Source organism: Pan paniscus, chromosome 18, assembly GCF_029289425.2.
Source record: "Pan paniscus chromosome 18, NHGRI_mPanPan1-v2.0_pri, whole genome shotgun sequence".
Lineage (NCBI taxonomy): Eukaryota > Metazoa > Chordata > Mammalia > Primates > Hominidae > Pan > Pan paniscus.
The window spans coordinates 23,220,085-23,235,794 of NC_073267.2; the positions used below are offsets into that span (position 1 = coordinate 23,220,085).

Here is a 15,710-nt window from a genome sequence, read left to right on the forward strand (position 1 = left end):
CTTGCTGGAGGTCCTGGTGGTCGTACCACGGCTCGTCCTCCATCTCAAACTCCTCTACCAGGTTTTCCGCCAGCATCTCGGCTGGGTCTTCTAGGGGCAGCGGCCCCCGCCGCCGTCCCGCCTCAGCCGCTGCCCCGGGCTCTTCCCCGGCCCCTCCGCCCTCAGCCAGAGCCGCCCTCGGGCGGGACGCGCCGCCGCCCAGACTCCGCTGCGCCGCCTCAGCCCCGTTCCCGCCGGCGGCCGCCGACCGGCCGGCTGCCTCGACTCGCCTCGCGCCTACCGACGGCCCCAACGGCCGGGCATTACGGCGCGAACGCCTGGAGCCGGGTTCTCACGCAGCCGCCGGTCTTCACGCCGCCGCCGGGCCCAACGTGGCACTTTGGCAGAACCCTCCCCGGCCGGGGATGCGATTCAAACCCCCGGCGGCACCTCAACCAATCGCGAGCGGGCTGCTGGCCGAGCGGCAGGGACTTTGTCCAATCGTCTCTCTCCAAAGACGGGCGGCTCGCCCGGTATCGAGGGCAAGCAGCCAATGGTGGGTCCGGAATAAACAAAGAAGGCGGGGAAAGAGCGAAGGGGTGCGGCCGAAAGCCCGTCCCCTGATCTGCGCTGTGAGGCTCCTAGGAGGGCGTTCTGGGTTCCGGGCTGGGGAGCTGGCGGAGGCGCGTCTTACCCCTGTGGTGGGTGTCCCGAGGCCGGCGCGTCTGTGGACAGGCAGCGCAGGCCGGAGGGCCTAGGACTCCGGCCTCTGAGAGGCGGGCGGTTGTCCAGGGGAGTCCTTCGTGCTGGCGGGAAGCGCAAGGGTGCCGGAAGCCTGAGGTCCGCCGCCCGGCCACCCCTTCTCGCATCTTGACTCTGAGATTTGCTCCGGGTCCGGCGGGGAGACTCGAGGTCGATCGGGAGTTTGGGTTGAGAAAACGCCCACTGAGCGGTAGCTCTTGTCTCCTTGACATCTGAGCCCTGGGAATTAAACTCACGCTCCCTAAAACGGTGGGCACCAGACCCCCTTGAGAATCTGGGGCGGTGAGGGATGCCCGAAGCTGTCCACTTGGAGGGCGAAAATTGTAAGCAGTGTTGCAACGATTTTTAAAAGGTACCCCTAGACCACAAGTTAAGCATCTGGGGACGTGACATTGCACCTGGAGGGGACAGGCTGCAGCCCCAGCACTCAGTAGCCAGCGAGGCAGAGCACGCTGTCCTCCGCCGACATAACCCAGCAAATACTGCTCGTAGGTAAAGCTTTAAGCACCATCTTGCAGACAAAGCACGGAAACTCTTAAGCAGGATGACAGACCTGAAGGTCAATGTTCTCAACCTTGACGTAAAGGTAAACGTGCAGCTGATGGAAGACAACAGGGCCAATATCTAACTAACTTTGAGCAACGAAACAAAAAAAAATCGAGGTTTAAGTATACAATTGAAAGATTATCTCTAGAACATGAGGTAATAAACTGTTAGAAATTCAGAGAGAGGGAAGAGGTGGAGAGGAGTGTTAAATCCTGATCTATTTTAGCAGTGAGTCGACAGATAATACCTTACATTGATAATCCAATGAATAGTTTCCACAAATATGGAGAGAGCTGCCAGAACTAAAAATGGGAAGCAATTAAGAGTTTTCCGAGGCTGGACACGGTGGCTCACGCCTGTAATCCCAGCATTTTGGGAGGCCGAGGCGGGCGGATCACCTGAGGTCGAGAGTTCGAGGCCAGCCTGACCAACATGGAGAAACCCCATCTCTACTAAAAATACAAAATTAGCTGGGCGTGGTGGCGCATGCCTGTAATCCCAACTACTTGGAAGGCTGAGGCAGGAGAATTGCTTGAAACCCGGGAGGTGGAAGTTGCAGTGAGCCGAGATTGCGCATTGCACTCCAGCCTGGGCAAAAACTGCGTCTCAAAAACCAAACAAAAAAAAAAAAGTTTTCCTAAGAGGAGGAGTGATTTGAGGCTGGGGACTTTGGCTTTTTGTTATAAACCCTTCTGTGATCTTGCTTTTTTAGTTACTTGCACATTAAAAATAAGGGAAATTGTAGGGAAGGAATTATAGACTCAAGCTACTTTTTTGTCTTTCTGTATAAAAAAAGACTTGGGTAATTTGGAAGGGGGGAAAAACTCATCCTGAATAATTCTTGTGGGTAATAAAATTCAGGGTGTCTCTCTGCCTCCCATCTTTGCTCAAACCAGCATAACCTAACCTCACGCTGATGCTGTATCAAACAGCACTTGACTCCAGGGTTACCTTACACATAGGCTGTAGGCTACTCTGGAGAAGTCTTGCCAAGGACAAGACCTCCCACTGTGGAGTTGTTACCTGAAGTTTTACCCTTCAGTCCTTAAAGGAGACTGCTGAATAGAGTGGAAAGCACAAGGGACCTAGAGTGAGAAAACCTAGAGTTCTCGCCATACTCAGTACCAGCAGAGAAGCCTTTTAGCAAACAGTTTACAGGAAAGATGATTGTTTGCCTTGCTCACAGAGCTATCTGAATCAGAGAGATCCTGAAAGCAAGTATTTTGTGCTCATTTTAAATGTAAGGCTGTGTTCTTGTGACCTATACTGTAGAAGTGCAGGTACCCTCGAGGACCAATTATGAGCATCACAATAAATAATCATAGTAATGGATTATAACTCATTGAATAAAAAGGAAAGAATCCATGAGTCCATACTGATATAAATAAATGGGAGAGAAAAGAAAACTTTCTTACAGTAGGATGCCAAGCAAAAAATGTAGAAGGAATAACACTGTTAGAAAGTAATAATAATAATTAAAGAGGAATGGTAAACTCACAAATCCCTTTCTTCAAAAAGGCAAAATGTTACTGGCACACCTGTAGTCCCAGCTACTTGGGGGGCTGAGGTGAGAGAATTGCTTGAGTCCAGGAGTTTGAGGTTACGATGAGCTATGATAGGTGACAGCAGAGCAAGACCCTGTCTCAAAAAAAAAAAAAAAAAAAAAAAAAAAGGCTGTGTGCAGTGGCTCATGCCGTAATCCCAGCTCTTTGGGAGGCTGAGGCAGGCAGATCACCTGAGGTTGGGAGTTCAAGACCAGCCTGGCCAATAAGGTGGCCCATCTCTACTAAAAATACAAAAATTAGCCGGGAGTGGTGGTGCAAGCCTGTAATCCCAGCTACATGGGAGGCCAAGACACAAGAATCCTTTGAACCTCGGAGGCAGAGGTTGCAGTGATCCGAGACTGTGACACTGTACTCCAGCCTGGGCAATAGAGTGAGACTCTGTCTCAAAAAAAAAAAAAGAAAGAAAGAAAGAAAAGAAAGTGAGGTCCTGTAAAGCCTCTTCTACTGCCCTAGTTGTCCATCGAGATATTCAGAGTTCAAATAAGATCACTTCAAACAAACTATCTTAATCACTAAAGATAGAACCCTTTGGAAAGATAGCAAGTTGGATTTAGGAATAATTGGCAATGGTGATTTGTGGAAGCTAAAGGGCTAGAATCATGCAGGGGCATTTTTTTTTTTTTTTTTTTTTTTTTTTGAGAGAGTCTCACGCTTGTCACCCAGGCTGGAGTGCGATGGCGTGATCTTGGCTCACTGCAACCTCCGCCTCCTGGGTTCAAGTGATTCTCCTGCCTCAGCCTCCCAAGTAGCTGGGATTAAAGGTGCCCACCACCACGCCTGGCTAATTTTTGAATTTTTAATAGAGATGGGGTTTCACCATGTTGGCCAGGCTGGACTTGAACTCCTGACCTCAGGCAATCCACCAGCCTCAGCCTCCCAAAGTGCTAGGATTACAGGTGTGAGCCACCGCGCACGGCCCCCTTCATGATTCTTATCACTGATTTGCAAGGTTCAAAGTGCCCGCTGTTTGCTCCATCGAAAACAGAAGCTCATTTTGACTTCAAATGCATATTGAAATGTTCTTTAACAATTCTCCATTTTTTTTCTTTTTCAGAGTCTCACCATGTGGCCCAGGCTGGAGTGCAGTGACACCATCTCTGCTCACTGTCACCTCCACCTCCCTGGTTCAAGTGATTCTCGTGCCTCAGCCTCCTGAGTAGCTGGAATTACAGGCATGTGCCACCATATTCGGCTAGTTTTTGTGTTTCAAGTAGAGTCAGGGTTTAGCCATGTTGGCCAGGCTGATCTCAAACTCCTGGCCTCAAGTGATCCGCCTGCCTCAGCCTCCCAAAGTGCTAGGATTACAGGTGTGAGCCACTGCGCCCAGTCAACAATTCTCCTTTAAAAAAGAAAAGAAAAGAAAGATATGGAGAATTAAAGTTTTTGAGGGTCAGGCATGGTGGCTCACGCCTGTAATCTCAGCACTTTGGGAGGCCTAGGTGGGCAGATCACGAGGTCAGGAGTTTGAGACCAGCCTGGCCAACATGGTGAAACCACGTCTCTACTAAAAATACAAAAATTAGCTGGGCATGGTGGCGCATGCCTGGAATCCCAGCTACTTGGGAGGCCAAGGCAGGAGAATCACTTGAACCGGGGAGGCAGAGGTTGCAGTGGGCCAAGATCATGCCACCGCACTCCAGCCTGGGCAACGGAGTGAGACTTCCTCTCAAAAAAAATAAATAAGTGAATAAATAAAGTTATTGATAGTTTAAAAAAGCAAAAAACCCCACAAACTTTATGTCTTTTGGTGTGTTATTGGGTTGTTTTTAAGGACACTATTTAAGGAAACTTCTTTTCCCCTGGAAAATCTTGAACAAAAATTGCATTGAAAAACTGGTGTCAGTTTTCCGTGCTAAATTTGGAGAAGTTTCCATTGTTCTTTTAGAGTCTACTCAGTCATAGTTTAGAAGTAATCATAAGTAACCTCTTCAGTGATGTTAATATTATTTGGTTTAGTAGGTTAGTAAATAACCACCCAAGTTGATTCCAAAAGGAGAATTTATGGTGTTCATAATAATTCACCATTATTTAATGAACTTGCCCAGCCTAACTAACCATGGCACCATTTTGCTACTATTTAATTCTTTTTGTTTGTTTCTTCGTTTATTTTTGAGACAAGATGTCACTCTGTCACCCAGGCTGGAGTACAGTGGCACTATCACAGCTCACTGAAGCTTCAACCTCTCAGGGCTCAGGTGATCCTCCTACCTCAGCCTCCCTAGTAGCTGGGACTACAGGCATGTGCGACCACATCTGGCTAATTTTTGTATTCTCTGTTGAGACAGGTTTTCACCATGTTGCCCAGGTTGGTCTTGAACTCCTGGGCTCAAACAATCTGCCTGTCTTGGCCTCCCAAAATGCTGGGATTGCAGGCCTGAGTCACCATGCCTGGCCAACTTTTTAAGTTTTCTTTATAAAATATGTTGTGATAAATAAGATCAGATTCAGAAATCCTTTGTCTTTGGTTGTAAAGATAAAATGCTCTTGTTCTCTTTTGTTTTATTGCTATAGTAAAGTCATGTAAGGAGAGTTTTTAGGTAGCAATGGGGGCTTTAAAAAAATTGTAAGTGGTGATTTTCAGTTTGATACTTACAGAAATAAGTATTTACTATGATAACAGTAATCTATTTTTAAGGAAAATTTGTATTATTTTAATTATTTTTATGTACAGAAAACTTAACAGTGTACATTTAACCCAGTTTAGTGGCAAGTTCTTTAGCCTTTGCCCTTTCGAGCTTGGCGATACGAGCCACAGACTTAGGGGAGGACGTTGCCGCCCCAGTGACGGTGGATCTCATAGTATCTGCCATTGTAATTGGGATGACAGTAATCTAAAGGAAAATATTAATGGCTCCTTTTGTAGAAGGAAATAAAGATTTCTACTTCACGCAATATGTAAAAACAAAGAGAAGTTCAGAATGTAGACTTTTTAAAATTTTTAATGTTTTAAATTTTTTTTTTTTTTTTGAAACAGTGTCTCTGTTGCCCAGGCTAGAGCGCAGTGGCATGATCTTGGCTCATTGCAACCTCCACCTCTCAGTTTCAAGCATTCTCCTGCCTCAGCCTCCTGAGTAGCTGGGATTACCGGCACCTGCCACCACACCCGGCTAATTTTTGTATTTTTAGTAGAGATGGGGTTCTACCATGTTGGCCAGGCTGGTCTCAAACTCTTGACCTCAAGTGATCTGCCCACCTCGGCCTCCCAAAGTGCTGGGATTACAGGCGTGAGCCACTGTGCCTGGCCACGAAGTTCAGACCGTAGAGTTTTTCATAATGCAATTGAAACCTTATATTCTTATGTTTCGGACAGGCTGGGTACTTAACTTAAATCTTTGAAAAAAAAATTGAATTCAACTCTCAGAAAGCTTATGGCCTTTTGCAGAATTATAAGTTTACAAATACCTGCCATGCAACTTAGTGATAGATCAGATTAGAAAGGTGCAGCATGCTTCTTGTTTTAGCACGCCTGAAATAAAACTAAAAGAAACAAGAGTCCCTAGGTTTTGGTAGGCTAAATTTGTGTCTTGGCTTTTGATTCTACTGTCTCCCTTGTTTTTGACTCTTTTAGTAACAAAGCAACCTCTAGCCTCAGTCTTCATTCTCAGGGATGAACTCCTTAGAGTGAAGTCTTCACTGGTAGTTCCCAGCATTTTGAAATCTGAGAATTGCTTTTAAAGTAAAAAATGTTGGCTGGCCTCCACACAATAGTAGTTTTGAAGTGTTTGGGAACTGCATCATGATGAAAACAATCAGATTTGTATTTTTAATCATTATAGCAGAAGCTACAAACATTTTAAGAATACAAGTACACATGTGGACAAAACATTCTTTATTCTATAGACAATGCTTGGTATGCATATGGGTTTGATAACCCATTTTTGATAATTCTAGGACCCTGCCACTCGTAGAATTAGAGTCTTCTTCTTTATTTTTTTTTTTTAATTTGAGACAGGGTCTTGTTCTGTTGCCCAGGCTAAAGCGCAGTGGCGAGATCATAGCTCATTGCAGCCTCAAACTCCTGGGCTCAACCAATCCACCCGCCTCAGCCTCCTGAATAGCTAGGACTACTGATCTGCACCACCACACGTAGCTGAATTATAATCATTCTTGGGTCTACTTGGTGCAAAGTGAAGTGTAGAGACCTTAAATAATTTGGTCATTTGAGCCAAATGCCAACTTCCTCCTTCTGACTTGCCCTCTTTTTCCCTAAGAAATTTGGCAGTGTAGACCAAACTGTCTGCTTAATTCTGTTCCTGGATCTACAAAGTTAAAGCAGAGGCCCAAGGATTACTCAAGCAAGTAACATCCTTTGAGTTATCTGAATTTGTGTCTGTTTTATGACTCAATAAGATGCAGAGACCTGGCTAAATATTCAAGTAAGCCAGGAATAGAACAGAAAGATCATGGTATTCTCTTTAAACTATAGTCAAGATTGAAAGGAAGATGAATCTATGCCTTCCTCTTGCTTGGTTAGCCTTTTCCTGTTTTCCACTTATAAAAATCAAAGGGTAAGACAGACAATAGGCTAGATTTAAGATAGGCCCATATAAGGATCTCAGCAAGGATCAGAATGTGTTATTTCTGTACCCATTGTAGTGATGTCCTTGCTGTCAAAGCTACAGAAGATCAAGAATAAGTCTTCAAATGCAAGTCTGTACTACTGAATGAACAACTTTAAACTAAGATGAGGGACTTATTTTCTTTTTGACTTGAGCAAAAGGCTGTCACCTTGTTGTTCTGTTTCTGTTGTACCCTACCAAGTAAGGAGGATGATAATGGCATAAACATATCTCCTTGACACTAGTTAATCATGTCCAAGCTCTTGGATGAATCCCACTTTATTTTATATATATTTTTGAGGTGGAGTCTTGCTCTGTCGCCCAGGCTGGATTGTAGTAGTGCCATCTCAGTTCACTGCAACCTCTGCTTCTGGCGTTCAAGCAATTCTCCTGCCTCAGCCTCCCAAGTAGCTGGGACTACAGGTGCATGCCACCACACCCAGGTAATTTTTGTATTTTTGTGGAGATGAGGTTTCGCCCTGTTGGCCAGGCTGAAATCCCACTTTATAAGTTCGAAGAGATAGACAAAAATATAAGTGGAGTCATACTCTATGCAAACTAGGTTTCCTGGCGAGCATCTCAAAACATATTGAGTGAATAGATAAGGAAGTAAGGTGTTAAATCTGGTGACATACTCACAGCTCGTAGGTTTGAACTCTTATTTGGCTAAAATAAGTACTGGCCAGCCGTGTTTTGCCCCCCCATCCACTACTGTGTGCAGTGAATTTTAACCTTTTTTTTTTTTTTTAAACAAAGGGAAGAAGAGTTCCTCTGCATGGAAAATGACACTTTTAAATATCAAACCCATTGCTTGGGCATACTCTATGATGACATTAGGGACTGAAATGCTGAATTCTGTCTTTGGTTTCTACTATGTGAAACTTTTTCTACATCTGTACAAGATTTCAGAAGTGGCCTTTTATCAAGCCCAGGTGAGATGGAATCTTTACTGTCCTTTCACATAGGACAGATCTCCTTCCTTTGAGGGAAAGAGAGATTTTTATTTTTTATTTTACTTTATTTTCTTTTATTTATTTTTTTTGAGAGGGAGTCTCACTCTGTTGCCCAGGCTGGAGTGCAGTGGCACAATCTCGGCTCACTGCAAGCTCCGCCTCCTGGGTTCACGCCATCCTCCTGCCTCAGCCTCTCCAGTAGCTGGGACTACAGGCACCCGCCATCACACCCGGCTAATTTTTTGTATTTTTTAGTACAGACAGGTTTCACCGTGTTAGCCAGGATGGTCTCAATCTCCTGACCTCGTGATCCGCCCGCCTCGGCCTCCCAAAGTGCTGGGATTACAGGCGTGAGCCACCGCGCCTGGCCTTTTATTTTATTTTTTGAGTTTTGCTCTGTCACCCAGGCTGGAGTGCAGTGCACAATCTCGGTTCACTGCAACCTCCACCTCCCCAATTCAAGTGATTCGCCTGCCTCGGCCTCCCCAATAGCTGCGATTACAGGCCCATGCCACTACGCCCGGCAAATTGTTGTATTTTTAATAGAGACAGGGTTTTGCCATGTTGGCCAGGCTGGTCTCAAACCCATGACTTCAGGTGATCTACCCACTTCGGCCTCCCAAAGTGCTGGGATTACAGGTGTGAGCCATCGCACCCAGCCGGAAAGAGAGATTTTTAAAAGATTGCTAGTTAAAATGTAAAGGCATTAGAATTTAAAGAATAAGCTTAGGTTGTCTGGAAAATTAATTTATATGGAAAAATCAGTATTATTACTAAGATATCCAGTCTCTGTCCCTCTCTCTTTTTTTTTTTTTTCTGAGACTGCTCTGTTGCCCAGGCTGGTATGCAGTGGTGCAATCATAGCTCACTGCAGGCTTGACCTCCCTAGGATCAAGCAATCCTCCTGGCTCAGCTTCCTGAGTAGGATGACAGGTGTGAGCCACCACACCTGGCTATTTTTTTTTTTTTTTTTTTTAGAAATAGGGGTCTCACTATGTTGTCCAGGCTGGTCTCAAACTCCTGGGCTCAAGCAATCCTCCTGCCTCAGCCTCCCAAACTGTTGGGATTACAGGCATGAGCCACTGTGCCCAGTCCTAAAATATTCTGTTTTGAAAAGGCCCACAGTATTCACAAATTGTGTTGTAACTCATTACCAATTAGGTGGCGGGCTGGAAGAGTTCATGGTTTTAAAACCCTTATATTTTATAATGTTACTCATTTATTACCAGTAATAACATACTAATTAGATTTAATTTGAAATGCCAAACATTGATATTTTAACCTTTCCTAATGAAATTATGTAAAACTATGCCTTGGTGTAAACAGGCCATCAACCTTTGCAGAGGCATGGCCCTGTGTGCTGTTGTTGGAAGGCAGTCTAGCACAAGATTGAACGCACACGCTATGGGGTCGTCTACCTTGGGTTAGACCCTGGCTCTGTTGTTTATTAGCTAGGCAAGTTGCTTAACTTCTCTGGCTCTCAGTTTTCTCATTTGTAAAGTCAGAGTAATACTTGCCTCAAAGGATTGTTTTTTGTTTGTGTGTTTGTTTGTGATGGGAGTCTTGCTCTGTCACCCAGACTGCAGTGCAGCGGTATGATCACGGTTCACTGCACCTCGACCTCCTAGGCTCAAGCAGTCCTCTCACCTCAGTCTCCAAGTAGCTGGGACTACAGGTGCACACCACCATGCCCAGCTAATTAAATAAAAAAATTTTTTGGCCGGGCGTGGTGGCTCACGCCTGTAATCCCAGAACTTTGGGAGGCTGAGGTGGGTGGATCACCTGAGGTCAGGATTTGGAGACCAGCCTGGCCAACACGGTGAAACCCCGTCTCTACTCTAATACAAAAATTAGCCAGGCGTGGTGGCATGCGCTTGTAATCCCAGCTACCCAGGAGGCTGAGGCAGGAGAATCACTGGAACTCTGGAGGCAGAGGCTGCAGTGAGCCGAGATTGCGCCACTGCACTCCAGCCTGGGCAACAGAGCAAGACTCTGTCTCAAAAAAAGAGAATTTTTTTTTTTTTAATTTTAGAGATAGGGTCTCGCTATGTTGCCCAGCCTGGTCTTGAACTCCTGGGCTCAAGCAATTCTCCTGCCTTGGCCTCCCAAAGTGCTGGGATTACGGACATGAGCCACTGTGCTCGGCTAGGGTTTTTAAGGATTTGATAAAATAATGCACGTAAACACTTATACAATGCCTGAATACAAAGTGAATGCAAGCCGGGCGCAGTGGTTTACGCCTGTAATCCCAGCACTTTGGGAGGCCGAAGCCGGCAGATCATGAGGTCAAGAGATCAAGATCATCCTGGCCAACATGGTGAAACCCCATCTCTACTAAAAATACAAAAATTATTTGGGCGTGGTGGTGCGTGCCTGTAGTCCCAGCTACTTGGGAGGCTGAGGCAGGAGAATCACTTGAACCCGGGAGGTGGAGGTTGCAGTGAGCTGAGATCGTGCCGCTGCACTCCAGGCTGGCAACAGAGCAAGACTCTGTCTAAAAAAAAAAAAAAAAAAAAACAAAGTGAATGCACATTGGCTTTTGAGTAGTATTTGCTGTTATTAAATTTTTAAGTAGTTCTGAAAACAATGAGCTTTTCTACTGATCACCTTTGGTTACTTCACATAAGTAAAAAAAAAAATAAAAAATCAGGGGTCATTTTTGTCTTATACTGAGGGCAGTAATTTGTTCTACTACACTGAAACATCCTGTGTGTTTTTTTCTTCCTAAATAATTTTAATGATATGGAATGTTCTTAATGACCTGACTGGATATTTTCCCAACAACTCTAAAGCCAAATGCTGTTCAAGTCATCATATTTCTGTCTTGTACTGTGTCCCTTTCTATGCAGCAGCCTTCCTGCTCCCGTGGTTCCCTTGGAAATACTATCAAGAGGGTGATTGGCTTAGTGGACTTCACCTGGTGGTATCATTATGTGCGTTTGATAGCATGCCCACCTGTGTCCAACAAGCCCAATGTAAACTGTTTGCAGAGATTTTCACTAGACATGAAAGTCGGCTTCAGCTTATTAAAATTAACCAAGTGGCATCACTTGTGGGCTCTACCAGTATCCTTTTCTATGGCCTGATCTCTAATAACATGGAAATTTTGCCCCATTTCCAGGCTGTTGCCATCGTCATTGCTTTCCTTGCTGCTGCCAGCCTTTACACTGGGATGTATCACGTGAGGCGTTTCGAACCTAAAAGAAGCCCCAGAGAGAACCTCCTCTTGGAATCTGAACAGGGTCTCGCCCAGACTCCTGTCATTTTATCCGTGAGATAGATCTTGCCCAGAAATACTTTTACCTTTTTCTGATCATGAATTTCTTTCAAGTCTTTAATTTAACCTTTTTCAGCAACTTCATGATGATCTTTGCAGATATTCTCATTCCCAGAGATGTACTATCTTCTTCTATAAGGAGCATTATGTACGGGGCAGGCTTTATTTGCCCACAGGAATGTAATAGTTCTTTATGTTATTTACTATTATTACAATTATTATAATTATGTTCTCTACGATTTATAATTTGTGATAATTTTTCCTGCAGGGATTAGAGATTTAACTCTTAGCTGGATGATGATATTAGAAACCTGATTTCATCAGTAGTTTGAAAAAGTGACACACAGTTTTTTTTTGTTTGTTTGAGACAGTCTTGCTCTGTCACCCAAGATGGAGTGCAGTGGTGTGATCTCGGCTCACTGCAACCCTCGCCCTCCCAGGTTCAAGCAATTCTCCTGCCTCAGCCTCCTGAGTAGCTGGGATTATAGGTCACGACACCACACCTGGCTAACTTTTGTATTTTTGGTAGAGACGGGGTTTCACCATGTTGTTCAGGCTGGTCTCAAACTCCTGACCTCGTGATCAGCCTGCCTCGGCCTCCCAGAGTGCTGGGATTACAGGCATGAGCCACCGCACCCGGCCGACACACAGTTATTAAAAGACCCAAAGATTCAGAGCTCCACATATCATACAAGATTCAGTAGAAACATAATGGAAAAAAGAGACAAGGTCAAGCCCACTGGCCCATGCCTATAATCCCAGCACTTTGGGAGGCCGAGGCGGGTGGATCACTAGAGGTCAGGAGTTCGAGACCAGCCTGGCCAACATGGTGAAACCTTGTCTCTACTAAAAATACAAAAATTAGCCGGGCTTGGTTGCGGGCACCTGTAATCCCAGCTACTCAGGAGGCTGAGGCAGGATAATCGCTTGAACCCAGGAGGCAGAGGTTGCAGTGAGCTGAGATCGCACCACCGTACTCCAGCCTGGGTGACAGAGCAAGACTCCATCTCAAAAAAAAAAAAGAGCCAAAGGGAAAAAGGAAAGAGACCCCAATGAGAACCAAATAATGTGATATTTTAAACATTTTTGCTGTGGAATTTTGTTCCTCTCAGCTTTCTCCTTTAAGCCTCAGCAGAACTATGGAAGAAAACAGCTTCCTGTGAGCGTGTCGTTTTGCTTTATTTGGGTGTTTAAGACTTCTGTGACCATCACATGGAAGAACAGTTAGTTGATCAAGTTTCAAAACACTTGGCTAAAAGCCTGAGTCCTGGAATTTCAGAGCACTATTAAAATTCCATGGTCATTATCATTATTGTAGAGGTCATGTCCTCTTAAAAAAATATACTGGTCTGCTGCTTATTATACCATTTGGAGAGCTGATATGTTGTTCCCCTTAACCTAAATATGTCCTCTAAAAATATGACTTTATCTTGCCTATGATAAAGGTTTTTCCTGTTTTCACAAATGATAAGCAAAACATCTTAGCAATACTCTTCAGGGAAGAGGTTATTCTAGATAGACTAGTTTTTACTGTTTACCAGCTTTCAAAAATCGTTAAGCCATTTGGGATAGAAATAGTTCTAAAATGTTTTAAGTGTTGCCACAATTTCTTTATTTCTATTTATTTATTTATTTATTTATTTATTTAGAGATGAAGTCTCGCTCTGTCGCCCAGGCTGGAGTGCAGTGGCGCGATCTCGGCTCACTGCAAGTTCCACCCCCCAGGTTCATGCCATTCTCCTGCCTCAGCCTCCCGAGTAGCTGGGACTACAGGCGCCCGCCACCATGCCCAGCTAATTTCTTTGTATTTTTAGTAGAGATGGGGTTTCACTGTGTTTGCCAGGATGGTCTCAATCTCCTGACCTCGTGATCTGCCCAGCTCGGCCTCCCAAAGTGCTACGATTACAGGTGTGAGCCACCACGCCCAGCCTATCTCTTTATTTTTTTAGAGACAGTGTCATGCTCTGTCACCCAGGCTGGCGTGCAGTGGCACAATCATGGCTCACTGCAGCCTTGATCTCCTGGGCTCAAGCTTTCCTCCTACCTCTGCCTCCTGAGTAGCTGGGACCACAGGCGTGCACCACCATGCCCAGCTAAGTTTTTTATTTTTTGAAGAAACAGTGTTTTTCAAGACCAGCCATGTTGCCCAGGTTGGTCTTGAACTCCTGGTGTCAAGCAGTCCTCCCACCTTGGCTTCCCAAAGTGTTGGGATTGCAGGCATGAGCCACAGTGTCCAGCCCACCACAATTTCTTAAGCAAAGTATATAGAATAGAATTTGCCTGTCTGCTATTATCCCAACGTCTTTATAATTACTGTATGTGCCATAATAATGGTAATCCACAGTTTTGAGTGTTTACCTTGTGCCATGGACCATTGCCAAGTGCATTGTGTACATTACTTGACGTGATCCTCATAACAATCTTGGAGGAAGAGATTCTTATTCTTACAGACGAGAAAAGGGAGATGGTACCTTTAGAGCTGTGTACTTTAAGATTCTGTCTCTAAAATGTACTGTGCTTGCATCATTTATTTAGCAGAGTATATCAAATGGAATTTCATGTCTGGCTTATCAGTATAGTCCATGTACTGTGTATGCATGATAAAATGATGCTCTCCTTTCAAAGCAATTTGAAGTTTGTTTGCTCCTCTGTTTAACCATCCAGAATGGGAAGCTGTTTGAGTTCCTGTCTCTGCTTATTATTTGCTATCATGTTCTAGGCTATATATGCTTTCTTACTTTAAATCATGTATAATACTTGCCTATAGTTTATCCTCTTCACCAGGTTAAAAAAAAAATTGTTAAACTCTTATGTAAGCCTGGGTGTGGTGGCTCATGCCTGTAATCCTGGCTCTTTGGGAGGACGAGGCAGGCAGATTGCTTAAGCCCAGGAGTTCAAGACTGGTCTGGGCAACATGGCGAAACCCTGTCTCTACAAAATATACAAAAATTAGCCAGACATACTGGTGTGCTCCTGTAGTCCCAGCTATTCAGGAGGCTGAGGTAGGAGGATCACCTGAGCCTGGGGAGGACAAGGCTGCAGTGAGCCGAAATCACACTTATACACTCCAGCACGGGCAACAGAGTGAGACCCTGTTTGTCTCAAAACCAACAAACAAAAACTCTTGTGTAAAGACAAAGAGTAGGCTGGGCGCAGTGGCTCACGCCTTTAATCCCAGCACTTTGGGAGGCCGAGGCGGGCGGATCACGAGGTCAGGAGATTGAGACCATCCTGGCTAACACGGTGAAACCCCGTCTCTACTAAAAATACAAAAAATTAGCAGAGCATGGTGGCAGGCGCCTGTAGTCCCAGCTACTCTGGAGGCTGAGGCAGGAGAATGGCGTGAACCTGGGAGGCGGAGCTTGCAGTGAGCCGAGATCGTACCACTGCACTCCAGCCTGGGCGGCAGACCAGCCTGGGTGGCAGAGTGAGATCTCTGTCTCAAAAAAAAAAAAAAGTAGATTTTTTTTTTCTCTTAACTCAGCTCAAGAACATCCAGCAAAGGTAGATTTTTAAAAACAGTTTTGTTGAAATGATTCACATACCATACCTCATTTAAAACATACAATTCAACAAATTTTAATATATTCATGGAGTTGAGCAACCAGCACTACAATCATTTTTAGAACATTTTTATCATTTTGAAAAGAACTAGTCAGTTTTTGAGGAGTTGAAATTCTTGAAAGTACAATCTCATTGCACTTTCCCCTCATCCCTTGGTTACCATCAGTCTACATTTTGTCTCTATGGATTTGCTTGTTCTAGACTTTCATATAAATTGAATCATATAATATGTGGTCTTTTGTGACCAGCTTCCTTCACTTAGCATTTTTTTACACTAGATGTAATTTGATGTACACTTAGCATGTTTTTAAGATTGTAGTATGAGTACTTCATGCCTTTTAATAACTTAATAAGTCATCATATGGCTATAACACATTTTGTTTATCCACTCCTCAGTTGATGAGCATTTGGGTTGTTTCTGCTTTTTGACTATTAACAAGTAATGCTGCCATGAACATTAATGTACAGGATTTTTGCACAGATATATATTTTCATTTCTTTTGGG

At 44.5% G+C, this 15,710-nt stretch overlaps 1 protein-coding gene across 10 annotated transcripts in view; it reads right to left on the minus strand.

Moving 5' to 3' along the window:
* The window catches only part of CDR2 (cerebellar degeneration related protein 2), an 83,793-nt gene that overhangs the window by 28,316 nt on the left and 39,767 nt on the right, over positions 1-15,710 (minus strand). For 7 of the 10 annotated variants that reach the window (XM_063598517.1, XM_063598516.1, XM_063598513.1 and 4 more), the window contains one exon: positions 1-15,710. This exon is cut by the window's right edge. The exons of the other annotated variants lie outside the window; for them this stretch is intronic. In XM_063598517.1, coding sequence (XP_063454587.1) covers positions 1-76 — 76 coding nt within the window. In that variant the 5' untranslated portion in view covers positions 77-15,710. 10 annotated transcript variants of the gene reach the window in all.